This window comes from Ambystoma mexicanum, chromosome 4p (assembly GCF_040938575.1).
Source record: "Ambystoma mexicanum isolate Mex_15411 chromosome 4p, UKY_AmexF1_1, whole genome shotgun sequence".
Lineage (NCBI taxonomy): Eukaryota > Metazoa > Chordata > Amphibia > Caudata > Ambystomatidae > Ambystoma > Ambystoma mexicanum.
In genome coordinates this window covers 383,147,773-383,170,033 of record NC_090927.1, presented here as the reverse complement: position 1 = coordinate 383,170,033, position 22,261 = coordinate 383,147,773, and the positions used below count along the sequence as shown (strand labels likewise).

Here is a 22,261-nt window from a genome sequence, read left to right as displayed (position 1 = left end):
GTGATGTTGTAACTGATGAGACCTTAATAAAAAGATGTTTTAAGAAAAAAAGTGTTCTATAGGTGTAGCTGAACTCCGTCTGCCTGGTGCAATCCTAAATGTGGTTTAAGGAGTTCTTACCTTAATCTGTGTTCCACTGAGCTGAAACGCTGAAAAGCAACTGCAATTATACATCATACCAAAAGGTTTTACTCACCTAGTATAATTGTCATCCTGAATATGGTTATAGGTTTCTACTGTTTCTTGAATTACTGTCCCACTATTCAGAAAAGTATACTTGCAGGTTGGTTTACTAAGTGATTCCTTAACTGAGTGCCACTGTACAACTACTAGGGTCTACTACTCTTGTGTTACTGAAAGTAATCAGAAAGGAACTTATGGTTTTACTCCCCATGAATGTGTGTGTCCTATACTGTTACGCTCACCTGGTATCCACGGGGACGCCACCCAGCCCTGGTTGGATGATTTTCACTCTCGAACCCTCTCCCGGTCCCCTGGTAAGGCCTCTGGTTAAAGATGGGTCTGCAATATAGGAGAGCTGGATTCAATACCAGATTGTCTTTATGTTTTCCCACCTCCCTTGGCCTCAACTCCTTCCTCCCCCTTGGGCCTTCTCCTCACCTTAATATTGGAAAAGGTGGATTCTACGTCCTGCTCCTCGTGGCAGGGGCACGTAGATGTGGGGGCAAGCAGCGACAAAGTTACTTCACTTGTGCAAACCCCCCTGTGGGAATCCAGGCCTGCTGCGGCTCCGTAGGTTTGCTGCTTTACAGTCTTTATATGCAGTTCTTATGTTCCTCTTAGTTCGAATAATAATGTCTTGCTTCTTTCCTTTTAGGTATGGAAAGGTATTTTGGTGTTGTCATGCAGTTTGAAGATGAGCATGGGCTGGTAGGCGAAAGCGTGGTGTGCGCGATGCGCGGCAGTGTTTCGCCTTTTATATTGCTAACCTGTGTCTTTTCTCTCCTTGCAGGTTGCGAAGTTCCCCGCCGAGCACCGTAATGTTCCAGCCATGATACTGATCAGGAGATGACTACCCAGGTAAGAATTGTGTGGCCTTCTTCATTCGGGAGGAATCGTGAGTAAACGCTTACTAATGCTGTCTTTCTTTTTCCTCTTTCCAGGTTATGGTACTCCAGGATTCATGCGGTGCCGGATGATGGAGTTCGTACCTTCATGTGAGTGGAACTGAAGTCAGTGATTGAAGACAGGATACTGTTCAGGTAAGTTTCGTAGTGTTCTCTCTCTCTGCAGGTCCTTGGTTTCAGGTAAACTGGCATCAAAGAACTGGACACGGTGAGCGTTACACTGCCCACAGCACAATAACGCAAAGCCTGTTCTGCTCTATGGGTGTGGTTTAAATAGTCCCAGGTAAAATAGTCCAGGTAAAATAGTCCCAGTCCTGCCACACCCAAAGTAGTCCCATGCCTGCCATACCCAAAAAACTAGACCGCATAGCTCAGTTCCTTGTAATTGAGCTATGTGGGTGCCTCCATGTTGGCTGAACCCCCTCCACCCAAGTTAAATAGTCCCAAGTAAATAGTCCCATTCTAATGTTGGTCTTCATGATGGGTATGCGCCAGGACTGACTCCGAGTGTCTTGGATGAGGTTTTAAGGCCTTTGACCGGGCCCTAACTGGAAGGCTGACTTGCCAGTGAGGGCCAGGGGCAAGGGTCATGACATATACTAAATGTATTTGATAAGGTCTGACTTGCCTAGAAATACTGTTCATTTTCTAAACAAGGTTTATGCTCTGGTCTGTGTACGTTCAAGCATAGTGTTTTTTTAATTGTGTTTATGACTATGACAAAGTACTTACACAAAGACTTAACTTGGCCTAACTTGTAATTATAATAAACCTTTATTTTACAATACTTATGGTTGTGAGTGTTTCTGTTGAGCCCTTGGTATACCAGAAGTTCTTTGTACCTTCCTATAGACCTATCTCCCTCGCAAAATAGGCCTGGCTGCTCTGGCTACGCTACCAAATACTCAAGTGGTGCAGCCTTCTACTAAGAGTGTAGTCTTGTGCTGTCTCAGTTGTATGGTTTTCAGAAAAACGGTCCTAACAGTTCTTATGATGTTTGTGATATTGAGGTTTTGCTTTTATAGAGGAATGTATCCCAATAAAGCATTAACGACTGACTGAAAGCCTATTTTTTTTTTAACAGCTTTATTTATTAATTGAAGGCATACAACAACTGAACAGCGAAACCAGTGCATTCCCTCTTGTCAAGTCTGTATAGTCTGGTAGGGTATTACCCACCACCTGTCTTATTCTCTTTAGGGTGCCCCTTGTCCATTAGCCTCCAAGCGTTTTCCGTTTTATCCCCCCCCGTCTCGTCCCACCCTCCCCCCCCCCTTTACCCTCAAACTTGTAACATTTGAACACCAACTTTTAGGGTGTAAAGAACAAATCGGGATGTGTTCCCAACAAGAAAATGAGTCTTAGATATAACAGTTCAGAGTTAAACAACGTGCATGTTCCTGAGTAGATGTGGCTTGAAATAATGGGCATCTCTGTCTTTCACTAGTTCATGGAAGGGCGACCATGTTAGAAACCTTGTGTACTTTCCGGCATTGAGGGCGCATATCTTCTCCATCACCATCACGTTCCAGATCTTAAACCACCACCATGCAGACTGCGGTCCTGACTCGTCTTTCCAATTCTGTGCTAGGGACATTCTCGCCGCTGACAGCAAATGTGTTAACAACGTGGCTCTAGGCCCTGTCATAGAATATTTCCCCTCTGCTGGAACTCCCAGCAGTATCGTTTTTGGGGACATCGGCAACTCCACCCATGTAATACCTTTGATGTGACCCAAATTTTTTTTCCAGAAGACATTTGCTTTGGGGCACGTCCACCACATGTGATAAAGGTCGACTTTCGCTCCGCAGTTCCTCCAACAATTAGGTGAATAGGACCTGTTAACTTTGTGGATGCGATGGGGGGTCAAATACCATCTAAGGCATAGTTTATATGCAGATTCCTTGATTGTGGTGCATCTGGAGGTGCCGTGAGCTCTTGCCCAGATTTGGCCACACTCCTGCTCTGTTAAGGGTACCTCTAAGTCTTTATCCCAGCACTCCTGGTATGAAAGCACCTCTTCCGCTCTGGCCGTGGAAGAGTAGTCTGTAAAGTCTAGACACTCCTTTGGTCGTCTGCCGTTCCCGAAAGGTCAGCTCCAGGCCTGACAGTGTCCTCGTACCAGCCTGCTTCACTGTTGGGTGGGTTATCAATGCCTGACCTGTGTGTATCTGAAGCGCTCATTTTCACCTAGGTCAAATTTCTGCTGGCATTACGTGAAGCACAGTTGGGAGCCGTTAATATATAAATCACATAGGGTCAATTCTTCAGCTCCTGTCCATCCATCCCAGAACCTCTTCTGGAGGCCCGGTGAGAAGTTTGGATTGTGCATTAGTGGGGACTTGGGGCCTAGCCCTCGTGGGATTCCCTTCCTTTTCCTGGCCGTATCCCAGTTGAGCAGGGACCACTTCGTCGCTTCCAGGAGAAGGCCCCCTTTCTCTCTGTCCCGTGGTTTCAGGAATATTAGGGCTTTTAGGGGTGTTCCCGTGGCCGCTTGTTCCATTTGACACCAGCCTTTATAGTTATCAGGATTAGCCCACCGCAGCATTGGGGCCAGCTGGGCTGCTAATATGTAGCCTTTCACGTTCGGTACTCCTAGGCCTCCGAGCAGTGGAGGACGCGAAATGATGCGCTTCTGGACCCTAGGTTTCTTCCCTCGCCAAATGAATGTAGATATCGCGTTCTGCAGTTCTTTAATTTTGGCCATTGGGATGGCTCCCACCAAAGAGGAAACGGGGGAGGATAGGTATTTTTACTGCTGTGATTCGTGCGAACCACGACAGTTCCTGATTTTCCCACCTAAGCATCTCATCCTTCAACTGTTTCCACAGGGGAAGTATGTTTGTTTTGTATAACTTATGCAGGTCACTCGTGAAACGGATCCCCAGATACTCCAGTGAGCCTGTCACCCACGGCACTGGGCAGGACGTCTCTAAGTGCTCAATCACCTCTCTCTTTTCTGTGATGTTCATTGCCTTGGATTTCGAGAGGTTGATAGCGAATCTGGAGACCTCCCGAAATTCCTGTAATTGTGACATTGCTCGGGGCATTGTTACTGCTGGGTCTTTCATAAGCAGCATGATGTCATCTGCATATAACTGGATTTTGTGCGTTATCTGGTCAACGGTCAGGCCTCCGATTTCGGCGTCCTGCCTGACCCGCGTGGCAAATGGCTCCATTGCAACGGTGAGAGAGGACACCCTTGTCGCATGCCTCTGCGAATTTTGATGCATCTTGTGCTTTGTCCGTTGATCATGAGGCTAGTCGTCGGAGTTCGGTAGTTAGCTAGTACCATATTTATGAATTTCGGTCCACATCCGAAGGCCTCCATCACCATTTCCAGGTAGCTCCAGTCCATACTATCGAATGCTCGTGTTGCATCCAAGGCGGCCACCGCCACTGCTTGTTGTGTTCTCCCTACATCGATTAAGTCTATTGCTCTTCTTACATTGTCCTGAGTGAGTCTGCCTGCGATGAAACCTGCCTGATCTTCGTGGATCAAGCCCGGAAGGATCCTCATCAGTCTCGTTGCCAAAATGTTTGTGTATATTTTCGCATCAGTATTTAGTAATGCGATTGGCCGATAGCTGGAGCACTCCCTGGGATCCCTCCCTGGCTTTAACAATATGGTTGTGGATCGTTCCATGTCTGGCGTCACTCGACCCTCTTCCCTGATTGTGTTGTAGAGCCTGGTCAACGGGGCTAGGAGTTGCATGCAAAATGTTTTATAGAAGCCATTGCTGAAGCCATCAGGGCCGGGGGCTTTCCCCTTCGGGAGTGCTACGATTGCATCACTGATCTCCTGAGCTGTGATCAGGCTTCCCAGGCCACTCCTTTCTTGCTCCGTGATTCGTGGCTGGATGGTTGAGTGGATATAGGAATATTGTTTCGCCCTATCAAGGTTCTCTCCACGCAGGAGGTCTCCGTGGAAATCCAATATTATTTCCATCTTTTTTGCTTCCGCTGTGTGGGGTATACCATGCTTATTATATAGTTGCGTAATATGGTTTTGGGCCCTCCTTTTCCTCAGTTTAGCAGCCAAGAATCTGTTTGCCTTGCCTCCATGTATATAGTATGACTGTTTCGCACTCAGTAATGTCTGGGCCACGCGCTCAGCCATGTGGCTTTCAAGCTGGGCTCGGGTTTTCCTAAGCTCGCGTAGGGATTTCCTCATTTGCCGGGCCTTGTGTTGGATTTCAGCTTCCTTCACCTCTCCCTCTAATTGTTGTGTGATGAGGGGCCTATTCCTGTAGTATGTTGCGGCCTGAGAAATGAACTCCCCCCCCCCCCCTAATCACTACCTTCCCCGCATCTCATATTTCTCCCCCCTCCAGCCACTTCCCCGTTCTCATTTTCTTTAAAGTAATTATTGATGGTATTTTCTATATGGGCTCTTAGCACTATATCCTTCAGGAGGAGTTTGTTTAGTTTCCAAGGTTGCTTCGGTTTCCGCGCCCCCTCTCCCCAGTCCACCCCCACCATGACAGGAGCATGATCCGAACAGTATTCCACCCCTATTTCTACTGATATTTGGAGGAGTAGCGTGTCCGATACTAGGATCATATCAATCCTGGAATAAACCAGGTGGACCGCCGGGTAATGGGTGTACTCCCTGGTCTCCTCATGAAAGAATCGCCACGTCTCAATGACGCCTAATTCTCTGAAGAGTCGCCCCAGTGCCTGCCTATTCTTGTGGTCCGCCGCCGTTGGGGGGGAAGGGTTTTATCCATCTCCGGGACCATAACGCAATCAAAATCCCCACCTATTATCAGCTGGCCTTCACACCAGCTGCCCAGCTGGTTTAGTAGGTTCGAAAGGAATACATCCTGCCATTCATTGGGGGCGTAAATAGCCAGGATTGTATACATACATCCCTTAATTCTCCCCTTAACCCCGAGATACCTTCCCCCGCTATCCTTTCGGAGTTGTAGCTTTTTGAATTCTAGGTCCCGTCCCATCAGGATAGCTACTCCCCTCTTTTCCCCGCTGGCATAAAACTGCTGTGGGAAAGCTCGGTGGGACATCCTGCTCATCCTTCGGAAGGAGGTGGGTCTCCTGCAGAATCCCAATAGACACCCTCATAGCCCTTAACCTCTCCAGCATGGCCCTCCTCTTTGTCGGAGAGTTTAACCCCTGCACATTCAGGGAAATTACTTTAGAATCTACTATCCTTCCTCTATGGGGTAACCCCTCACTATGGCCCGTTCCCCTTTCCCTTCGCTGACGCCCAACTTTGCTTTTGGCCTTTTTGTTCTGCTCTGTTTCATACCGCCGCCAGTTACATTGTATTTTACTTCATCACACCCCCTAACTCCCCCTCCCCTTCCCCCCACCCTTATGTGGCCCCTGTGACCAGGATTTCCCATCATTCCCCCCTTCCAGGAAAACTGGGGCTTAGGGTCACTATATAGGGCTTTACTCCCGAGCGGTCTCAAAGTTCCCTGTCTCGGTTTGGGTTCCAAGGTTCTGCACCTCCCTGCAATGTTTTTAACTTTAATTTTAGGATGTTACTATAAGTCTCTTCGGCCAGAGACCATGGGGTTTCCCAGGTTATCAATCTTAAGCTTCCCGACATGGCGAGGTGTTAGTTGGACCTCTAAGGTGCGGTTCTCTCCTAGGTCTGCCCCTGCGAGGTCTAGACCATTCCCATGCGTTGGCCCCGGTTTGCAGTTTGTTTTGAATCGGACCACTCTTCTCGACTTCGGCTCTCTTCCACTCCCAGCACTTCAAGTCCCCCCTCACAGGTGCTGATTCTCTTCTGTCTTCCCTCCCAACGGAATGTGAGGCCAAATGGGTACGGCCATCATGGGGGATTTGTTTATCCGGCAGAATTTTCGTCACTGTGCGCATCAGGCGCTGCTGATGTAGGGTAGAGAGAGCCAGGTCCTGGAACAATCGTATCCAACTCCCATTGATTGTCAACTCGGTGGTGGCTCTGGCCGCTTTCAGGATCATTTTCTTTATGGCGTAAGATGTTAGTGCCGCCAGTACGTCCCTAGGGCGGGCTCCTGGTTCCAGCCTGCGGGGCCCAACTCGGTGGATCCTATCAAACTATTGATTCCGGCTTAATGTCCAGTAGTAGGCTGCCAAAGGCCTGCTGTAGTGTGTCATGCAGGTCTCCGTCTGGGACCGACTCTGGTAATCCCTTGACGCGAATGTTGGATCGGCGTGACCGGTTTTCAAGATCCTCCACTTGCAGCTCGAGGTTGTTCATGGTTGTCGCTAATTGGTCCAGCAACTCGCTGGCTTGTTTAGTTTCTTCCGATAGGTTGGAGAGGCCAATTTCGGTTGTGTCCACTCTCTCCCCCAGCTCATTGATCTCCTTACGGACTTCCTATAGTGACATTTTAAAGTTGTCTCGTAGTTGCCCTATTTGGGTCTGAAATGCATTTGTCATCCTTAATTCCATGCCCTTCAAGCAGGTCAACAGGTCCTCTCTGTTTCAGTCTATGGCACGGGGGGATGTGTCCGACATTGCCTCTGCAGAGAGTTGTGGAAGTGCTGGTGTGTTTAGGTCCTGTGTTTGTTGACGACTCCAATATCTGGCCAGATGATTATCCTGGCTTTGGGGGGACCGTTTCGCCTTTTGGGGTGCACTCTTCGTCCTGGTGCCAGGCATCTAGGCTAAGCCCCGGTAATTCTGCTCTTTTATGCTCTCTGCCTTTGTGTTGCCGCCTCCGAAGCGGTTGTTGGCTGGCCGTGCGTCCCCGCTAGTGGGTTTGTGTACAGTGCAGCACATGCACCCTATGCGTCTATGTTCAGCTGCGGCCTCTTCGCCCACTTATATGGTTCAGGGTTACTGCTAATTAAATGTTTTCCCCCGTAGGGGAATTGTCCTTTAAGTCCCCTTTTGAACTTCCCAGGGTCTAGCCGGTCCTGAGGGAGTGTTCGCTGGCGGGCACCCCTGCTACCCTGCCGCTGTCAGGCCTGCTCTAGCCCGGAGCCTGCTATTGGGCCCCCTGGTTCTGTATTAGTTAGGGGGATTCAAGTGAGCCTCCTACCTTGTTCCCCTGGCCGTTGCCGCTGATGCTGAATCCGACAGCTCTGTTTGAGCCAGGGCATATCCTGTTCTCCGGAATCCCTCTGTTCCCTTTTTTTTTATTGTTGACCAGTGAAGTTCGTTGGGCCGTGCGCCACTCCACGCTACTGCACAGTTCCCCTCAGGAGACTCAATTCCCCGTTGCTGCTTCTCCCGTGGCCGCTACGGCCCGGAAGCCGCTTCTGGCAACCCGACCTCGCGGCCCCTTTTTCTCCCTTTGTGCTAGAGGATTACCGGTGGTCCTACTCAAACTGCCTCCGGCTCCTCCTCCGACCCCTCGTTCTTCCTGGGTCCCCGTCTGGGCTCCGTGTGTAGCTCTCGTTATTGGGCACGCTCTCCGCTAAGGGACCAGCCGCGGCCCCGCCGCACCAGGAGGCACCGGCGTCCAAGCCCCGCCGCATAGAGTTTAGTCCCGTTCCACACCCCCGCCGGGGACGCTGTCGCCAATCCCTCTGCGTTGATCCTCCGGGATCCGGGCAGCACCGCGGGGCGCCCAGCCCGCCTCCAGCCCAGAGTCTCACCGCCGCTCGACCGCAGCCGGGCCCCCTTACAGGAAGCCGTTTCTCTGCTCCCGATCCCCCCTCTAGTGTCAGCGGACGGCTACTTTGTCTTCTATGGGTCCGGAGGGGAGGGAGGGGGCCGCGGACCACCCCCAGATGAAAAGGGCCGCGACGCAGGACCTCCACCTGTCCCGCCGGGGCTGTCAGATCATTTAGCTGTCAGATCATTTAGCCATCTCCCGCTCGCCACACGGCTCCCCAGGGGGCAATCCCCCAGCTTTCTCCTGCGACTGGCCGGCTCTCCTTCTCGGCGGGACCTCCACTGCCTCACTCGCGCCGAGACCCGCTCAAGCCCCCTTGCAGCCGCCGGCACCAGCACACCCGGCGGAGGGCTATGCACTCCTCGGAGGGCCTCGCTCTTACTTCCCCCGGGGGCTCCAACAGCAGGGCACTTCCCTCGCCCTTCCCCCCCTCCGGGCCTCGCACCTCAGGGCTCCCGCCGAATTCGGACCATTGGGGCTCAGCTGTCCTTCGGAGCACTTTCTTCTCTGCGTTGAGGGGGCTCCCCCGATCTGCTTTCTCAAATGTTATCAATGCGCTTTCAACGCCGTTTCTTTCCGATCTTGCATCCTGCTTTGTACACCTTTTGGATCCTGCAGGTGCGGAGCCCGGAGACGTGCGTCTTCACCTGCCGGCGGCCATCTTGGAATCCCCTGAAAGCCTATTTTAAACTGTACACATGTTAGCAGCACACAGCACCAGACAGATCAACATACAACAGTTCTCATATTCTATAAATTGCTGATATAATTGTGGAAAGCAACATTTTTTGATTCATTTGTAAATGTGACTATAATTTAGAGACTTTGTGAAGTCAAGGATTTTGGTATGTTAATGTTAAAGGTATTTTTATTGCGCATTGTCGCCAACGGAATTGGTCCTCAGGCGCTCCGACGGATCTGCAAACAAGGAGGGGTGAGGGTTAGTAGGGTGGAGAGGGAGTAGGAAAGTGAGGGAGGTGGTGTCCTGATGGCACCTTCGGTTCTGTTTTCACCATGCGCTAAGCTTGGGTGTGAATATCATATGTGCTGTTGGTGTTTGTTTTTGCAGTGTGGTGACGTGCATGCGGTTTGCTGTGCAAAGAGGTGGTTGTGTGGATTTTTGTGAGAGAGATGTATGCAGAAATTTGAGCTTTTGGGTTAGTGGAATTTATGTCTTGGAATTGTATTTCTTGTTCTACGTATCCCATTGTCCTATGGAGCTGGCATTTTTGTCGGTCCTTCTAATTGTTAGGAGTAATGATATTGCAAGTTTCCAACTGTGCTATTTCTGACCTTTGTTTACCAGGTTGAGGCACGCATTGTCCCCCACTCTGGTATTTGTGCTGTATTTCTACAGTTATCCGCTCCCTTCCTATATATCTTTCAATTGGTAAATTAACATACCGTAGATTATTATTCCCTTCCCTCAGTTTATGGAATCTAGCTTAGAGAGATAGGGATGATCGGTTGCCTCGGAGTATTGTTTCAGCTGCATATGTGTGCCATAGGCATTCCGGGAGGATAGCTCAGGGGTAATGCGCTCGCCCTGGAAACACAACGAACCAGAGCAACACAGGCTCGATCCCCGGGTACACGACCAGAAACCTCTGGGCACCAAGCGCACCACAAACAACCAATCACAATAACAATTACAATTACAATTCCTTCTAGTTATGGGGTGAAGAACCAAGATTTGAGTAGTTTCACATCACTTTGGCTTTTCTTGCTGTGCTGAAATTACTGCAATTGCGAAGCTGTGAGATAGTTTTCTGGCACTGTCCTTCATTCAATTTATCTTAGGTCCCATCTCCCATTTACAGCCACGGATGAAGAGTCTGTTTAGACTCGAAACACGCCTTAGGCTACTGCAAATAAATCCATCAGACTTATAACCACATCTCTCTTCAATTACTTGCAACACATGCCTATATTGCACTCTTGGGCTCAGCGCGACTGAGAATTGCCTGTGCTCTAATAGTTTCCTGAATAGAAGGTGATCTCGTGTTACGTATGATCTTTGGTAGCTCGTTCCAGTTTTTTTGGGCAGGGTGAGAAAGGATCTGCCGAATTTTCCTTTTTTGTATGGTTTTGGTTCCAAACGACTGTCGCTGCTAGAGCTGAGTGGTCTTGTTGGGTGGTAGACATTTACTTTCTCTTAGGAACTCTGCATCTTAGCAGACCGACAAGTGGTAGAAGCGTAATCAGAATGTGTAGGGTTATTCACAACTGAAGATATATACAGAATTGATAATGGAAACAAATGCATGGGAGTGATAAAATGTGAGAATCATACAGGTAGGTTAATTTATACCAGCTGTCTTTTACTGTGTAAAACTGTGGTAACTTCCATTGCATAAAGTATGGGGGCTACCTTTAATTCCTTCATTTAAATAAATTCTAGTTTTGAACAAACCACCTGTTTCTGGCCCAGAATTGTGGAGTGGGATTCTATGTTAGGGGGCATGAGATCGGGGTTCTCACTTAATGAGCAACTCGCTTATTAACATATTGATCAAAATGTATTGTACAACTTACAACCGGTGGAAAAAGAACCTGAAAGCCAAACCATGTCTTTGGAATATAGGTTGTCAGTACTGATTGGGTAAAAGTGGGCTGGATTTAAATGTGTCCTTAAAATGGACTGGCGCTAACAATTAGAAGTTATTTTTCAACACAAAATGACAAATTAAACATTTGAAGGCTCAACCTCCTCAATTGTAGATCAGATGAACAATTTGCTCTCTGAAATAGGCTGGCAATCCAGAGATGGTATATACTCAGACAAAGTAAATAGAGCATTGAGCAAGCGCATTGATCTCTGGGATTGGCTGGAGAATTTTGAACATCTTAAGAGTCTGAGTAGCTACCAGTTTGTGCAATATAGACTATTTGAATTTAGGAAACCCCAGAGATACTTGAATATCTGTCCATCTATTAGACTTAGACGGTTCATATTACTGCGGCGCCTAGAACAACTACCTACCTTAAACAACACGGGGAGAAAAGATAGGATGGCCGTCGAGGAACGTATCTGTCGATTATGTAAAGCACATAAGCAGTTGGAGACTGCAAAACATTTGTTAACTGAGTGCTCGGAGATGGCTGGTACGTTTATTCCCCTTCTTGGTAGCTATGTGCATGAAATCACACATATTGGGGAAGCCCTGTTTTGGCACCATTGCCTCAACTCTAATGGTCTATGTTTATTAATAGCTTTGTATACTATCTGGTTACAAATTGAAAGAAGATTGGGTATAACTCTGTAGAGGAATAGGTTTTATGAAGGTAATTCTTGGATGGAAGGTATGAAATATATATATATATATATATATATATATATATATATATATATATATCTGTGAATAACATGAATTATTTGTTTTTTAGAATTTTGTATTGTAAATTGTGTGTATTTAAAAATTATATTGGAATTATGTCACTATTTTATTATGCTATTTAATGTTAAATTTGTGTAAAGTTTGCTGTTTAAACTATAGCACAATAAATATTAAATGAAATTTGTGAGGTAGGAATGAAATCCCTAAAAGAACAAATATTGGAGAGAACCAAGGGTGCTGCTGTGGGGTAAGTTGCCATACTCTTATGATGCAGTATGCAAAGTACAACACAGATTTCACATTACCCTCAACATTCACATTTCACCAATATGAACCATTACTTTTAGTTCTCTCTTCCACTTCCGCCTATCCTCATGAGATTAGTAACAGACCGTACACAATTGCTACAGCAGTCACAGCTTTGAAGTTGTAATTATATTAAAATAAATAATTATTTTAAGCAAAATACAAAAAGCAAGCACTTACTTCCATTGTTTCCAACCACAAAGTTGACATTTGGTCCGAACTGGAATGGCCCCAGCATGGAGTGGCACATGAAGTTTTTTAGTGAAATGCTTTCAATGATCCCAACTTCACCTGTACTCTAAAATAAATAAAACAATTCAAGAGCAATATGAAAATTGTGGCACAAATCTCCAAGCTCCCAATATAAAGCATACTTTGCTTCCGTCCCGCTCTCCAGGTTCCTTTAATGCCAAACGACTGATTTACCATCAAACAAGGATGGGATTTCAGTCCGTTCAGACAGTATTTCAGTCTCCCTCCAAATGGATTCTTTGTCTTAGGAACCATGAAAGACTAAATCTCTAGACTCATTTTCAGTTGGGTAACAATGCATATATGTCACATATGCATTACTTTGCTTTCCAACTAGTGCAACATAGTTAATTGAGCTGGTGTCTGTTATAGAACTTAAAGACTTCTGGTTGTGTGAAACTGTGCTACATCCGAACATTTAAAGGAAGGTCCCAGAGATAAAAGCAACACATTTGAACCCAAAAAGGCCTACTCAAAGTGATAAAAGAAAAGGAAAGTATGGCGCCTTCATAGCAACAGAAGACAAAAAATACCTGGTGATGTCCAAGGAGCCCCCTTTAAATGATAGGAAAAAAACTCCAAGACAGCAAAAATAAAAGTGGCGGGGCGTAATCTTTACAGTAATGGGGACCCAACTAGAGAATGTTATTAAATGAAATTTAGGCGACAAAAGGGTATTTTAAAAGCATTACCGTCTTTCTAGATATCCATGTTTTCACGTAGTGCTGTGGAGGAGTGACACTGGTCAAACTGGAAGCGTGTGTGTGTGTGTTTTTTTTGTCCAGAGATGCCACTGCTGTGTATCACAGATCACCGGTAGTGGGGAGGCAGAGAATGTGCTGTGTGGGACAGGTCAATGGAAATGTAGCACTCCCAGTAACTCTTACATGGCATGTACATAGAGTGCTAGGGAATAAGCAGCTGTTAAGTGACTTGGTGAGAGTGGTCAGCTGCCAATAAATAATTGCAGGTCTGTGGCAGCATAGCCCAGTGGGTGCTGTGGGTGGTAAGGCAAGTGCTGGGAGCAAGCAGAGGCTGAAGGATATTGGGTGTGGGAGGCCAGAACCCAGGAGGAAACATAAGGGCCCAGGTTGCCAATCACAGCAACTGTGGGGATTAGCAGAGGAGGGCGGACAGAAAGGAGGAGGTGAAAAGGAAGGTCTTGAGGAACTTCTGGAATTTTAAGAGATCCGGCTCAAGACAAAGAGGGAGGGGGAGGGGGAGGGGGAGGCTGATCCACAGGAGGGTGACTGCCAAGGAAAGATAGGCCACCAGCTCGCTGTTTAGCGAAGCGCTTGACATACAGAGTTGCTGCCGGAGGAACGTAAACATCTAGAGGGAGAGCCACTTGTAGATAGAGTGGTCCCCGGCCCCAGACAGCCTTATGGATGATGCAGATGGATTTGAATTTGATCCTTACAGCAAACAGGAGTGAGCAAAGAGATTTTAGGGCGGGAGAGATGCAGTCCCTGGGCTTGAGGCCGAGGATATGTCTTGCAGCCCCATTAAGGATTAGCTGGAGTAGTCTAGCCTAGAGAGAACCAGAGCTCTAGAGACATTGAGCTTCTGGGGAAAGTGAGAAAAGGAAGGATTTCTTTGTGGAGGTGGACGTGGAGTTCAGAGTGGGCCTTCTTGGCAAGGTTCTGAATGTGAGGGAGAAAGGAAAGAGGAGGTAAAGGGTACTCCAAGGTTTCTGGCTTCAGATGAAGAAGGGGAGCAGAGTACTCCAAGGTTTCTGGCTTCAGATGAAGAAGGGGAGCAGGAGTCCCAATAGGAAGGATCTCAGTCTTGCTGGCATTGAGGCAGAGATCATTGGGAGTACACCAAGGCTGGATGGCAGATGGGGAGTCGAGAACGATTGAGGAAGTAAGGAGAGGATCAGAGGGACGTTTGAAGAAGAGTTGTGTGTCATCTGCATGACACTGGAAGTTAGGGGAGAAGGTGGAGATGAGGTGTGAAAGAGTCAGGAAGAAAGGTTGGAGCTCTAGGGTACGCTGCAGTTTGAGACAGAGGTGGGGGAGGAGAAGGAGCCCATAATAACCTGGGAAGGACTGTTAGAGGAAGCAGGTCAGACAGTCCAGTGCCCGCTCCGAGGTGGCTAGGGTGTCGTGGAGCTGTTTTAGGAGGATGGAGTTGTTCACTGTGTCAAATGCAGAGGAGAGATCAAGTAAAACGAGAACAGCAGGAGAGTTAGAGTCAAGAGATTAGAAGTTCCTCGGAATCCAGATCGATGGTCATGTAGGCAACCAACAAGCTCAGTGTGCTGGGTCAGTTGGGGGAAGACCAGCTCTCAAGAGTTTCCCAAGAAAGGGGGTGATGGAGATGGGGCGGTATTTGGGTGGACAAGAGGAGTCTGCTGAAGGGTTTTCAGTAGGGGGCACACAAGGAAGTGCTTGAGGGAGAAGGGGAAGATCCAGAAGCAAGAGTGGTTGCAGAAATCAGCAAGTGCAGGGGCAGGAGAGCCAATATTGTCCTTAATGGTTCTGGAGGAATAGGGGGAGACCTGTTTGAAGGAGACCTTCATGGAACAGACAACTCTGGTGATCTCATCAGGTGTGACAGAGAAGGAGGAGAGAAAGGCAGAGGAGGGATGGGAGGCCATAGGAGGCAGAGGGTTGGGGAAAGGGGAGGGGGAGAGGAAAGCGAGGGTGTTCAGGATGTCCTGAGTTTTTGCAGTGATGTATATGGCCAGTGCGTTGCAGAGGGCCTGGGAGGGAAGAGGTGAGGAGGAGACTGCGGAAAGGTTGGCTAGTTCCTTGCAGATTTTAAAGGGTTGGGCCATGTTGTTGGATGCACCAGAGATGCGAGCCTGAACGTGGGCCCTTTTCTTGGAGCGAATGGAGAATCGCTATTGCCTTTGGAGCAGGCGACAGGCCACTATGTCAGAGCGTGAGTCTGAGGTCTGCCACTACCGTTCCACAACTTTGCACTTGCGTTTCAGGGCTGCAAGTTCAGAGTCGAACCAGGTGTTACGCTTGGAGGCATGTTTCAGGCGGATCATGACGACTGAGGCAAGAAAGGAGTAGTTTCTTACCTGTAATTCCATTTCTCCAGCGGTGATATCTTTCATGGATTTACATGCTGTGAATATTCCCCGTCGTCAGGCTGGGGACAGGGAATATTCACAGCATGTGAATACATGAAAGATGCAATGCTGGAGAATGAGAGTATTTATTTTATTTATTGCATTTATTATACGCCCAAACCCATAGGTATCACGACGTAGGTTACAGTTTAATTATTCTGGTTAGAATGGAAGAAATATACAAAACATGAAAACATAAGAAGCAGCAAAACAAACTAGTCATCAAATGTAGTTGACATGAGAGAGGTAACAACTAGGATAGACGGAGAGGTACTTGTGACGTGGCAACCAGAATTTCAGGTAGTACTAGGGTCAGTGCTAGGCAACTTGAATTAATATTTGTTGAATAGCCAGGTCTTTAGGGATTTTTTGAATTTGGGGTGAGAGGGTTCATTTCTCAATGCAACATGGATGGAGTTCCAGGTTTTTGGAGCTAGGACCAGAAAGCTGCTGCCCCCCGCCCTCGTGAGTTTGAAATGTGGGACCCGGAGTTGGGACATTTATGAGCTCAAGGCTCTTGTCGAGGAATCAGGGGTTGCTGTGTTGTTGAGGTACACAGGGGGCTTCTTAGCTAGGCACTTGTGTGTAATGAATAAAGTTTTAAATAGTATTCTTGCTTTAATGGGCAACCAGTGTACATCTCTTCTTGTGTTAGAAATATGGTCTGACTTTTTTATGCCAAGTGATGCTCTTAGCGCTTTACTTTGTAGGAGTTGGAGTTTTGCTAAATTTGATTTTGAGGAACCTAGTAGTAGTACATTACAATTGTCTAATTTAGACAGAATTAATGCACAGGCAGAGTGATACAGTAGTAAGGTGTCAAGAATTGGCAACTTAATGCTATAAGTTTGGTGGTATAGGCAATGGAGGAAGAGAGAGTATTAATATGCTTAGTCATGGTAAGGTTTGAGTCCAAGTAAACACCCAATGTTTTAACTTGGATGAGTGTCGGGATGGGTGTTAGGGAGAATTCTCATTCCTTGGCTAATTTCCCTTACCTATAGAGTCCCCCAGCAGCTTTGCTGGATTTGAAGGGTCTGTTTCTTTTTACCTGCTAAGAGTGAGACTCTTTTTCCCACTCTTAGGCATTCTTGCTATGTGTGTTCTAGGCTATTTTTGTGTTTAATGTCTATGGGATTTTCTCACCCCCATAGGAACCATCTTTATTCACATTTGTTACACAGCACACTCAGCACCTGGGACTGACTACCGTCTCCCAGGGCATGTAAAGTCCCCATTGACTTTACTAGTCAGTTTTTTATGAACTTAACCAGTACAACCCATCTTACTATGGAGGTACTGGGGAGGGTTAATAGTGTTTCCCTTAGGTTCATTTTTCAGGGGGTACCGTAAAGTCCCTCTCTCAAAAGTTTCTGGTTGGTGGCAGTGGTTACTACCATAAATATTTGACCGCAAATATTTTCCTATGGGATTTTCCCATTGTTCGAGGCTACCACTTTTTCTGACAGCCTCTAACATACCGCCAGTTTATTTTAATATTAACTTTACTCCGGTAGGTTTTATTTGCCAGAACTTTAATATAACTTCTTTCTCGTGGCTTTCTCTAAACTCCTAACCCAGGTTGGGGATCCTTTGTTCGTCCTTTTGGCGGGCTTCTGCCCAGAAGCCCTCCTTTTGGCGCCATTGAGTCTGGGGTGGGTCCATTGTGTGGGAGAGGGAGTAGGACCCCTGGACAGGGTTGCATCAGCAACCCATGTCGCACTCTATCCTGATAGCCTGGAGGGTCTCCTGTCAAAGATGACCACTATGTTAGTGACAGCTAGGGTGTATGAATGGGGATCTTTTTGGATAAAAGCAGGGTCCTGAGGACTGGAAGAGTAAGACGTTGCCACTGGAACTAAGAAGCCGAAGAGGAGAGAAGCCAAAGTCATCTGCAACGACTGAACCACCGGTGAAGCCCTGCTGCAGTGTCTCACCACTTTTCTCCACACGACAAGAGGAGATCATCTGCAAGAGCCTTCATCCCTTGAGCTGGTGGAGCCAACCAGTTTGCCAATCGCCTTCCCGGACCTGCCTTGGTCGAATTGCCAGTACCCTGTACTCGGTGGCCGGATAGCCAGGCACCACTACACCCGGACCGCAATTTAAAGGAGCGTACCTTTTATTTGTCGGGCAGCACCGCGGCTGGTTTCATCCCTGGGCAGTGCAGTAACTCGAACCTTCCTCCACGACGAGAGCCTCTCTTCCTCTGCTGGATCACCAGAACTGCAGGAACTACCAGGAACAACCGCCACCGCAGGAGCCGCCTCTTCATTTAAAGGTACATTGTTCCGCCAGGCCGCCCTTTCTTCGTGGTAGCTTTAAAGTTATTCTAAATCCTTTACCTACCTGTTGGGTTGGCCGCCCCTCTCTCTTAACATTGTCTATCTGCTTTCTGCATCCACCTTTTCAAAATCGTTAACCAAAGACTTGACTGCAGCTACAAGAAAATTTTTGCTCCTGGGCCCATGCCATGTACCACTGACTCTGGCACAGGCCTACTGACTGGCTACATTTGTTAGATCTGCCTTCTTGGTGCACCCATTTCTTACAACTGCCCTTTCCTTCCCTTTGCTAAACCTTGTGAAATGCCATTTTGCTCAGTTTTCATTTTAAGTATTGCCTATACTGATGCACTGTCTTGCTTAAACTGGTTCACAATCTTAGGGGAAGTGTTGCTAGGGTGTGTAAGAAGGTATTTCTGAATAACTTGTGTTTTCCCTCCCATGTGAGAAATTGTTATAACATCCCTTGTGTGTGGTTTTCACTGTGCTGTTTTTCTCATTTTTCACTCTGGTTCACTTGGTCTATAATTTAACTTGCTTGATGACTGTGATACATGTGTTTTATTAGAAGTGTATAAAATAAAGGATACATTACTCACCGTAATCGTATTTCTGATGCTTGTATCTGCTTAGATTCACGTGCTGTGCATAGGCCGACATCTAGTGGAAGCTGCAGAGTATTACAGTTTGTTTTTCGAAACTCGAAAATGGGCGTCGACAGAGGGCGTGCCAGTAATACTATCCCTAGTGTGACGTCCACTGTACCCAAGATCCCTCACGCGTCTAGGATCCTCAGATTGTATTTTTTCTGACATGAGGTAGCATGAGGAGTAGCGCGAGTACAGATAATCCAAGCAGATAGACAGAAAGGTAAGACTACAAGCCATCATGCGCCTTCTCTCAGAGGGGAGGAAGGGTGGGTTGCATGTGAATCTAAGCAGATACAAGCATCAGAAATACGATTACGGTGAGTAATGTATCTCTTCTGAGGCTTGTGGAATCTGCTTAGATCACATGCTGTGCATAGATTAGCGAGCAGTACCTGAAGACGGAGGTGGGATGTGAGAAGGGTCATGAGCAAATAAGTGTCTTAGAACCGCTTGTCCCACTTGTGTATCTGTCTTGGAATGGTTGGAATGGGTGTCAATGCAGTAATGCTGAGTAAAAGTGCGAATAGAGCTCCAAGTAGCTGCTTTGCAAATGGTGTCAAGGGGTACATTTGCAATGAAAGCCAGATTGGCCCCAATGCCTCTAGTAGAGTGGGCTCTTGGCATGAAAGGCAGAGTTCTTTCAGAAAGTGAGTAACACAGCTGGATACAGTTAATAATCCACTCCGAGATGGCACCTTTAGAGACGCGATCCCCCTCTCTGCCTGTAGCCACAGAGACAAACAGTTGATCTGTTTTTCTTAGCGGTCTGGTTTTATTTACATAGTAGAGGACCGCCCTACGCACATCTAGGGTGTGTAGGTTCACCTCAGCCGAGCTTTGCGCGTCCTGGAAGAAAGCCGGAAGCTGGTTTACATGGAATTTAGATATAAATTTAGGTGAGAACCTAGGGTGTGTGCGTAAAACCAGTTTGTCTTTATGGACAGTAAAGAAGGGATCCTGCACTGACAGAGCCTGAATTTCACTGACCCTTCTTATAGAAGTAATAGCTACTAAGAAGGCCGTTTTATAAGTCAGGTGTTTAAGACTGCTTTTATGCATGGGTTCGAAAGGGGGGCCCATGAGCTTGGCTAGCACCACCTTAAGGTCCCACCCTGGTGGTGGGTTTGAAATAGGAGGGTGAAGTCTCTTTACTCCTTCCATGAAGGCTTTAACTACTGGTACTTTCCACCACGAAACCTTGCTATGGGAAGTGGTGTAAGCCGACAGGGCTGCCAGGTGTACTTTCAGTGAGTTAAAGACCAATCCTGCATCCAGCAGGTGGAGCATGTATGTAACAATAGTGGAAGGAGTGCAATCAACGGGGTTGATTGATCTACTCTGGCACCAGATAACGAACCTCTTCCACTTGTCAAAGTAACAGTGCCTTGTGTTTGGTTTCCTAGATTCCTTTAGGATGTCCATACACCTCTGTGGCAAATTGAGATGTCCAAACTCTATGACCTCAGGAGCCATGCTGCCAGGTTCATTGAGTTGGGTTGCTGGTGCACTGTTTGACCTTGGGGCTGGGACAATAGGTTGTACCAGGCTGGAAATTTGATGGGCTCGCACACAGCCATCCTGCGTAGGTGTGGGAACCACGGTTGTCTTGCCCACATAAGAGCAACTAGGACGAGCTTCATCGACTCTCTGTTCATCTTGTTCACCACTTTTATGACCTCTCTGTGTAGAACCCATTCGTGTTCCTCTGGGAGAGAGTCTCTGCTCAGAGCATCCGCTAGGGAATTGAGCTGGAACATGTTGTGATGACAGGAAGATGTTCCGTCTGAGTGCCCATATCCAGATTTTCTGAGCAAGCTTGGACAGATTTGGCGAGCGAGTCCCTCCTTGCTTGTTCAGGTAGAACATGGTTGTTGTGCTGTCCGTCCGGATTTGCACCGACAGGTTTAGTAGGTGGGGCTCGAACGCCTGAAGCGCTCTGAATACTGCCAGAAGCTCTAGCAGGTTGATGTGGTTCATGGCCACTGAGTGAGACCAGAGACCCTGAGCTGCGTGGTGGAGATGGCGAGCTCCCCACCCCGTCAGGCATCCATCTGTAGTGACTATTGCCTGTATCTCTGGATCGTAAAAGGGTTTCCCATGTGCGAGATTCTCTCTTGTCCACCAGTGCAGGCTTTGTACCAGTGTTGGTGAAACGACCACTAGATCGTCCCACTGACCACTTGCCTGAGACCACTGTTTCGCCAACCATTCCTGCATGGGACGCATGCGCAGGCGCGCGTGGGGGACCAGGTAAATACATGACTCCATATTGCCCAGTAAACGCATTGCTTTGCGTACCGTTATTTGTTGAGCGGACTGATAATGTGGAATTTGCAGTAGTATATTCCGAATTCGTTCTTCTGAAGGAAAGGTCAACCCCTCTTGGGTATCTAGGATTGCTCCTAGAAATTGTTTTGAGGTGCTTGGCACTAGGCTTGACTTTTTCTCGTTGATTGAGAAGCCTAACTCGGGAAGGAGGTCGATAGTCCTTTGAATGTGTGTCCTGCAAATTCCTGGGGTTTCCCCCGTTATGAGCCAGTCGTCCAGATAAGGGTACACTGCGATTGCCTCCCTGCGTAGGTGTGCAGCCGCCACCGCCAGTACCTTGGTGAATACCCTTGGTGCTGAAGCTATCCCGAAGGGCAGTACCTTGAATTGGTAGTGTCGACCGTCCACCTTGAAGCGCAAATACTTTCTGTGCGGTGGGAACATGGAAATATGAAAATAAGCATCTTTCATATCCAAGGTTGCCATGTAATCCCCCTTTTTTAGGAGGGTGATTACCTCTTGTAGCGTGGTCATACGAAATTTTTGGGGCTTGACATACTTGTTGGCAGGCCATAAGTCCAATACTGGGCGCATTGTCAAATCTTTCTTTGGCACAAGGAAGTAAGTTGAATAAATACCCTTGTTTACCTGGTGTCCCGGGACGAGTTCTATCGCGTCCTTTTCTAGCAGAATGGCTATCTCCTCGAGGAGAATCTTGTGATGTTCTAAAGAGTGTACTCTTTGTCGTGGAGGATGGTTCCGGGGACGCTGCAGTAGTTCTATACGATATCCTGTGGCTACTGTTGACAGCACCCATCTGTCTGATGGGATCCCTTCCCAAGCCTGGGTGAAGTTGGAAATGCGTCCCCCTACTGGGGTTGCGTGAGAAGAGACCCTGAACTGAGCATCACTGCTTTGGTGGAGGCGTGCCGCCTCCCTTGTTGGGGCTGCCTCTGCCTTTACCACGACCTCTCCTATTACCCCTGCCGTAACCCTGTTGGTTGTTGTTCCACTGTGTACCCTGCCCCTGGGAATAGGTAGATCCTCTCTGGGAATTTTGGCCGCGTGGGCGACGAACATTACTATTCCCTCTCTGGTTAGGGGGTTTATTGGTTAACTGGCCAAGGGACTTGAGTGTTTCGTATTCGTCCTTGGCATTCTTCAGTGCGTCTTCGACCGCCTTACCAAACAGATCGGTCTCCACCGGTTTGTCCAACAATGATGCCTGGGTTTCTGCCTTAAGACCAGACTGCCGTAACAGCGCATGTCTTTTGATAACAGTGCCTTCTGCTATCAATCTGCCTGCGTTGTCCGCGGCGTCGAAGGTTGCTTTCAAAATGCAACCGGACACGGCTCTACCCTCTGCGGAAATCCGAGCTAACTGGCCCTTTAAAGGTTCAGGAGCAGAG

The 22,261-nt window shown here is 47.7% G+C and overlaps 1 protein-coding gene across 2 annotated transcripts in view; it reads right to left on the bottom strand.

Moving 5' to 3' along the window:
• Window positions 1-22,261, bottom strand: part of SMC6 (structural maintenance of chromosomes 6) — a 2,412,589-nt gene that overhangs the window by 2,134,854 nt on the left and 255,474 nt on the right. For both annotated transcript variants that reach the window (XM_069605927.1, XM_069605928.1), the window contains one exon: window positions 12,493-12,610. In XM_069605927.1, the coding sequence (XP_069462028.1) occupies window positions 12,493-12,610 (118 nt within the window). The remainder of the gene's footprint in view (window positions 1-12,492; window positions 12,611-22,261) is intronic.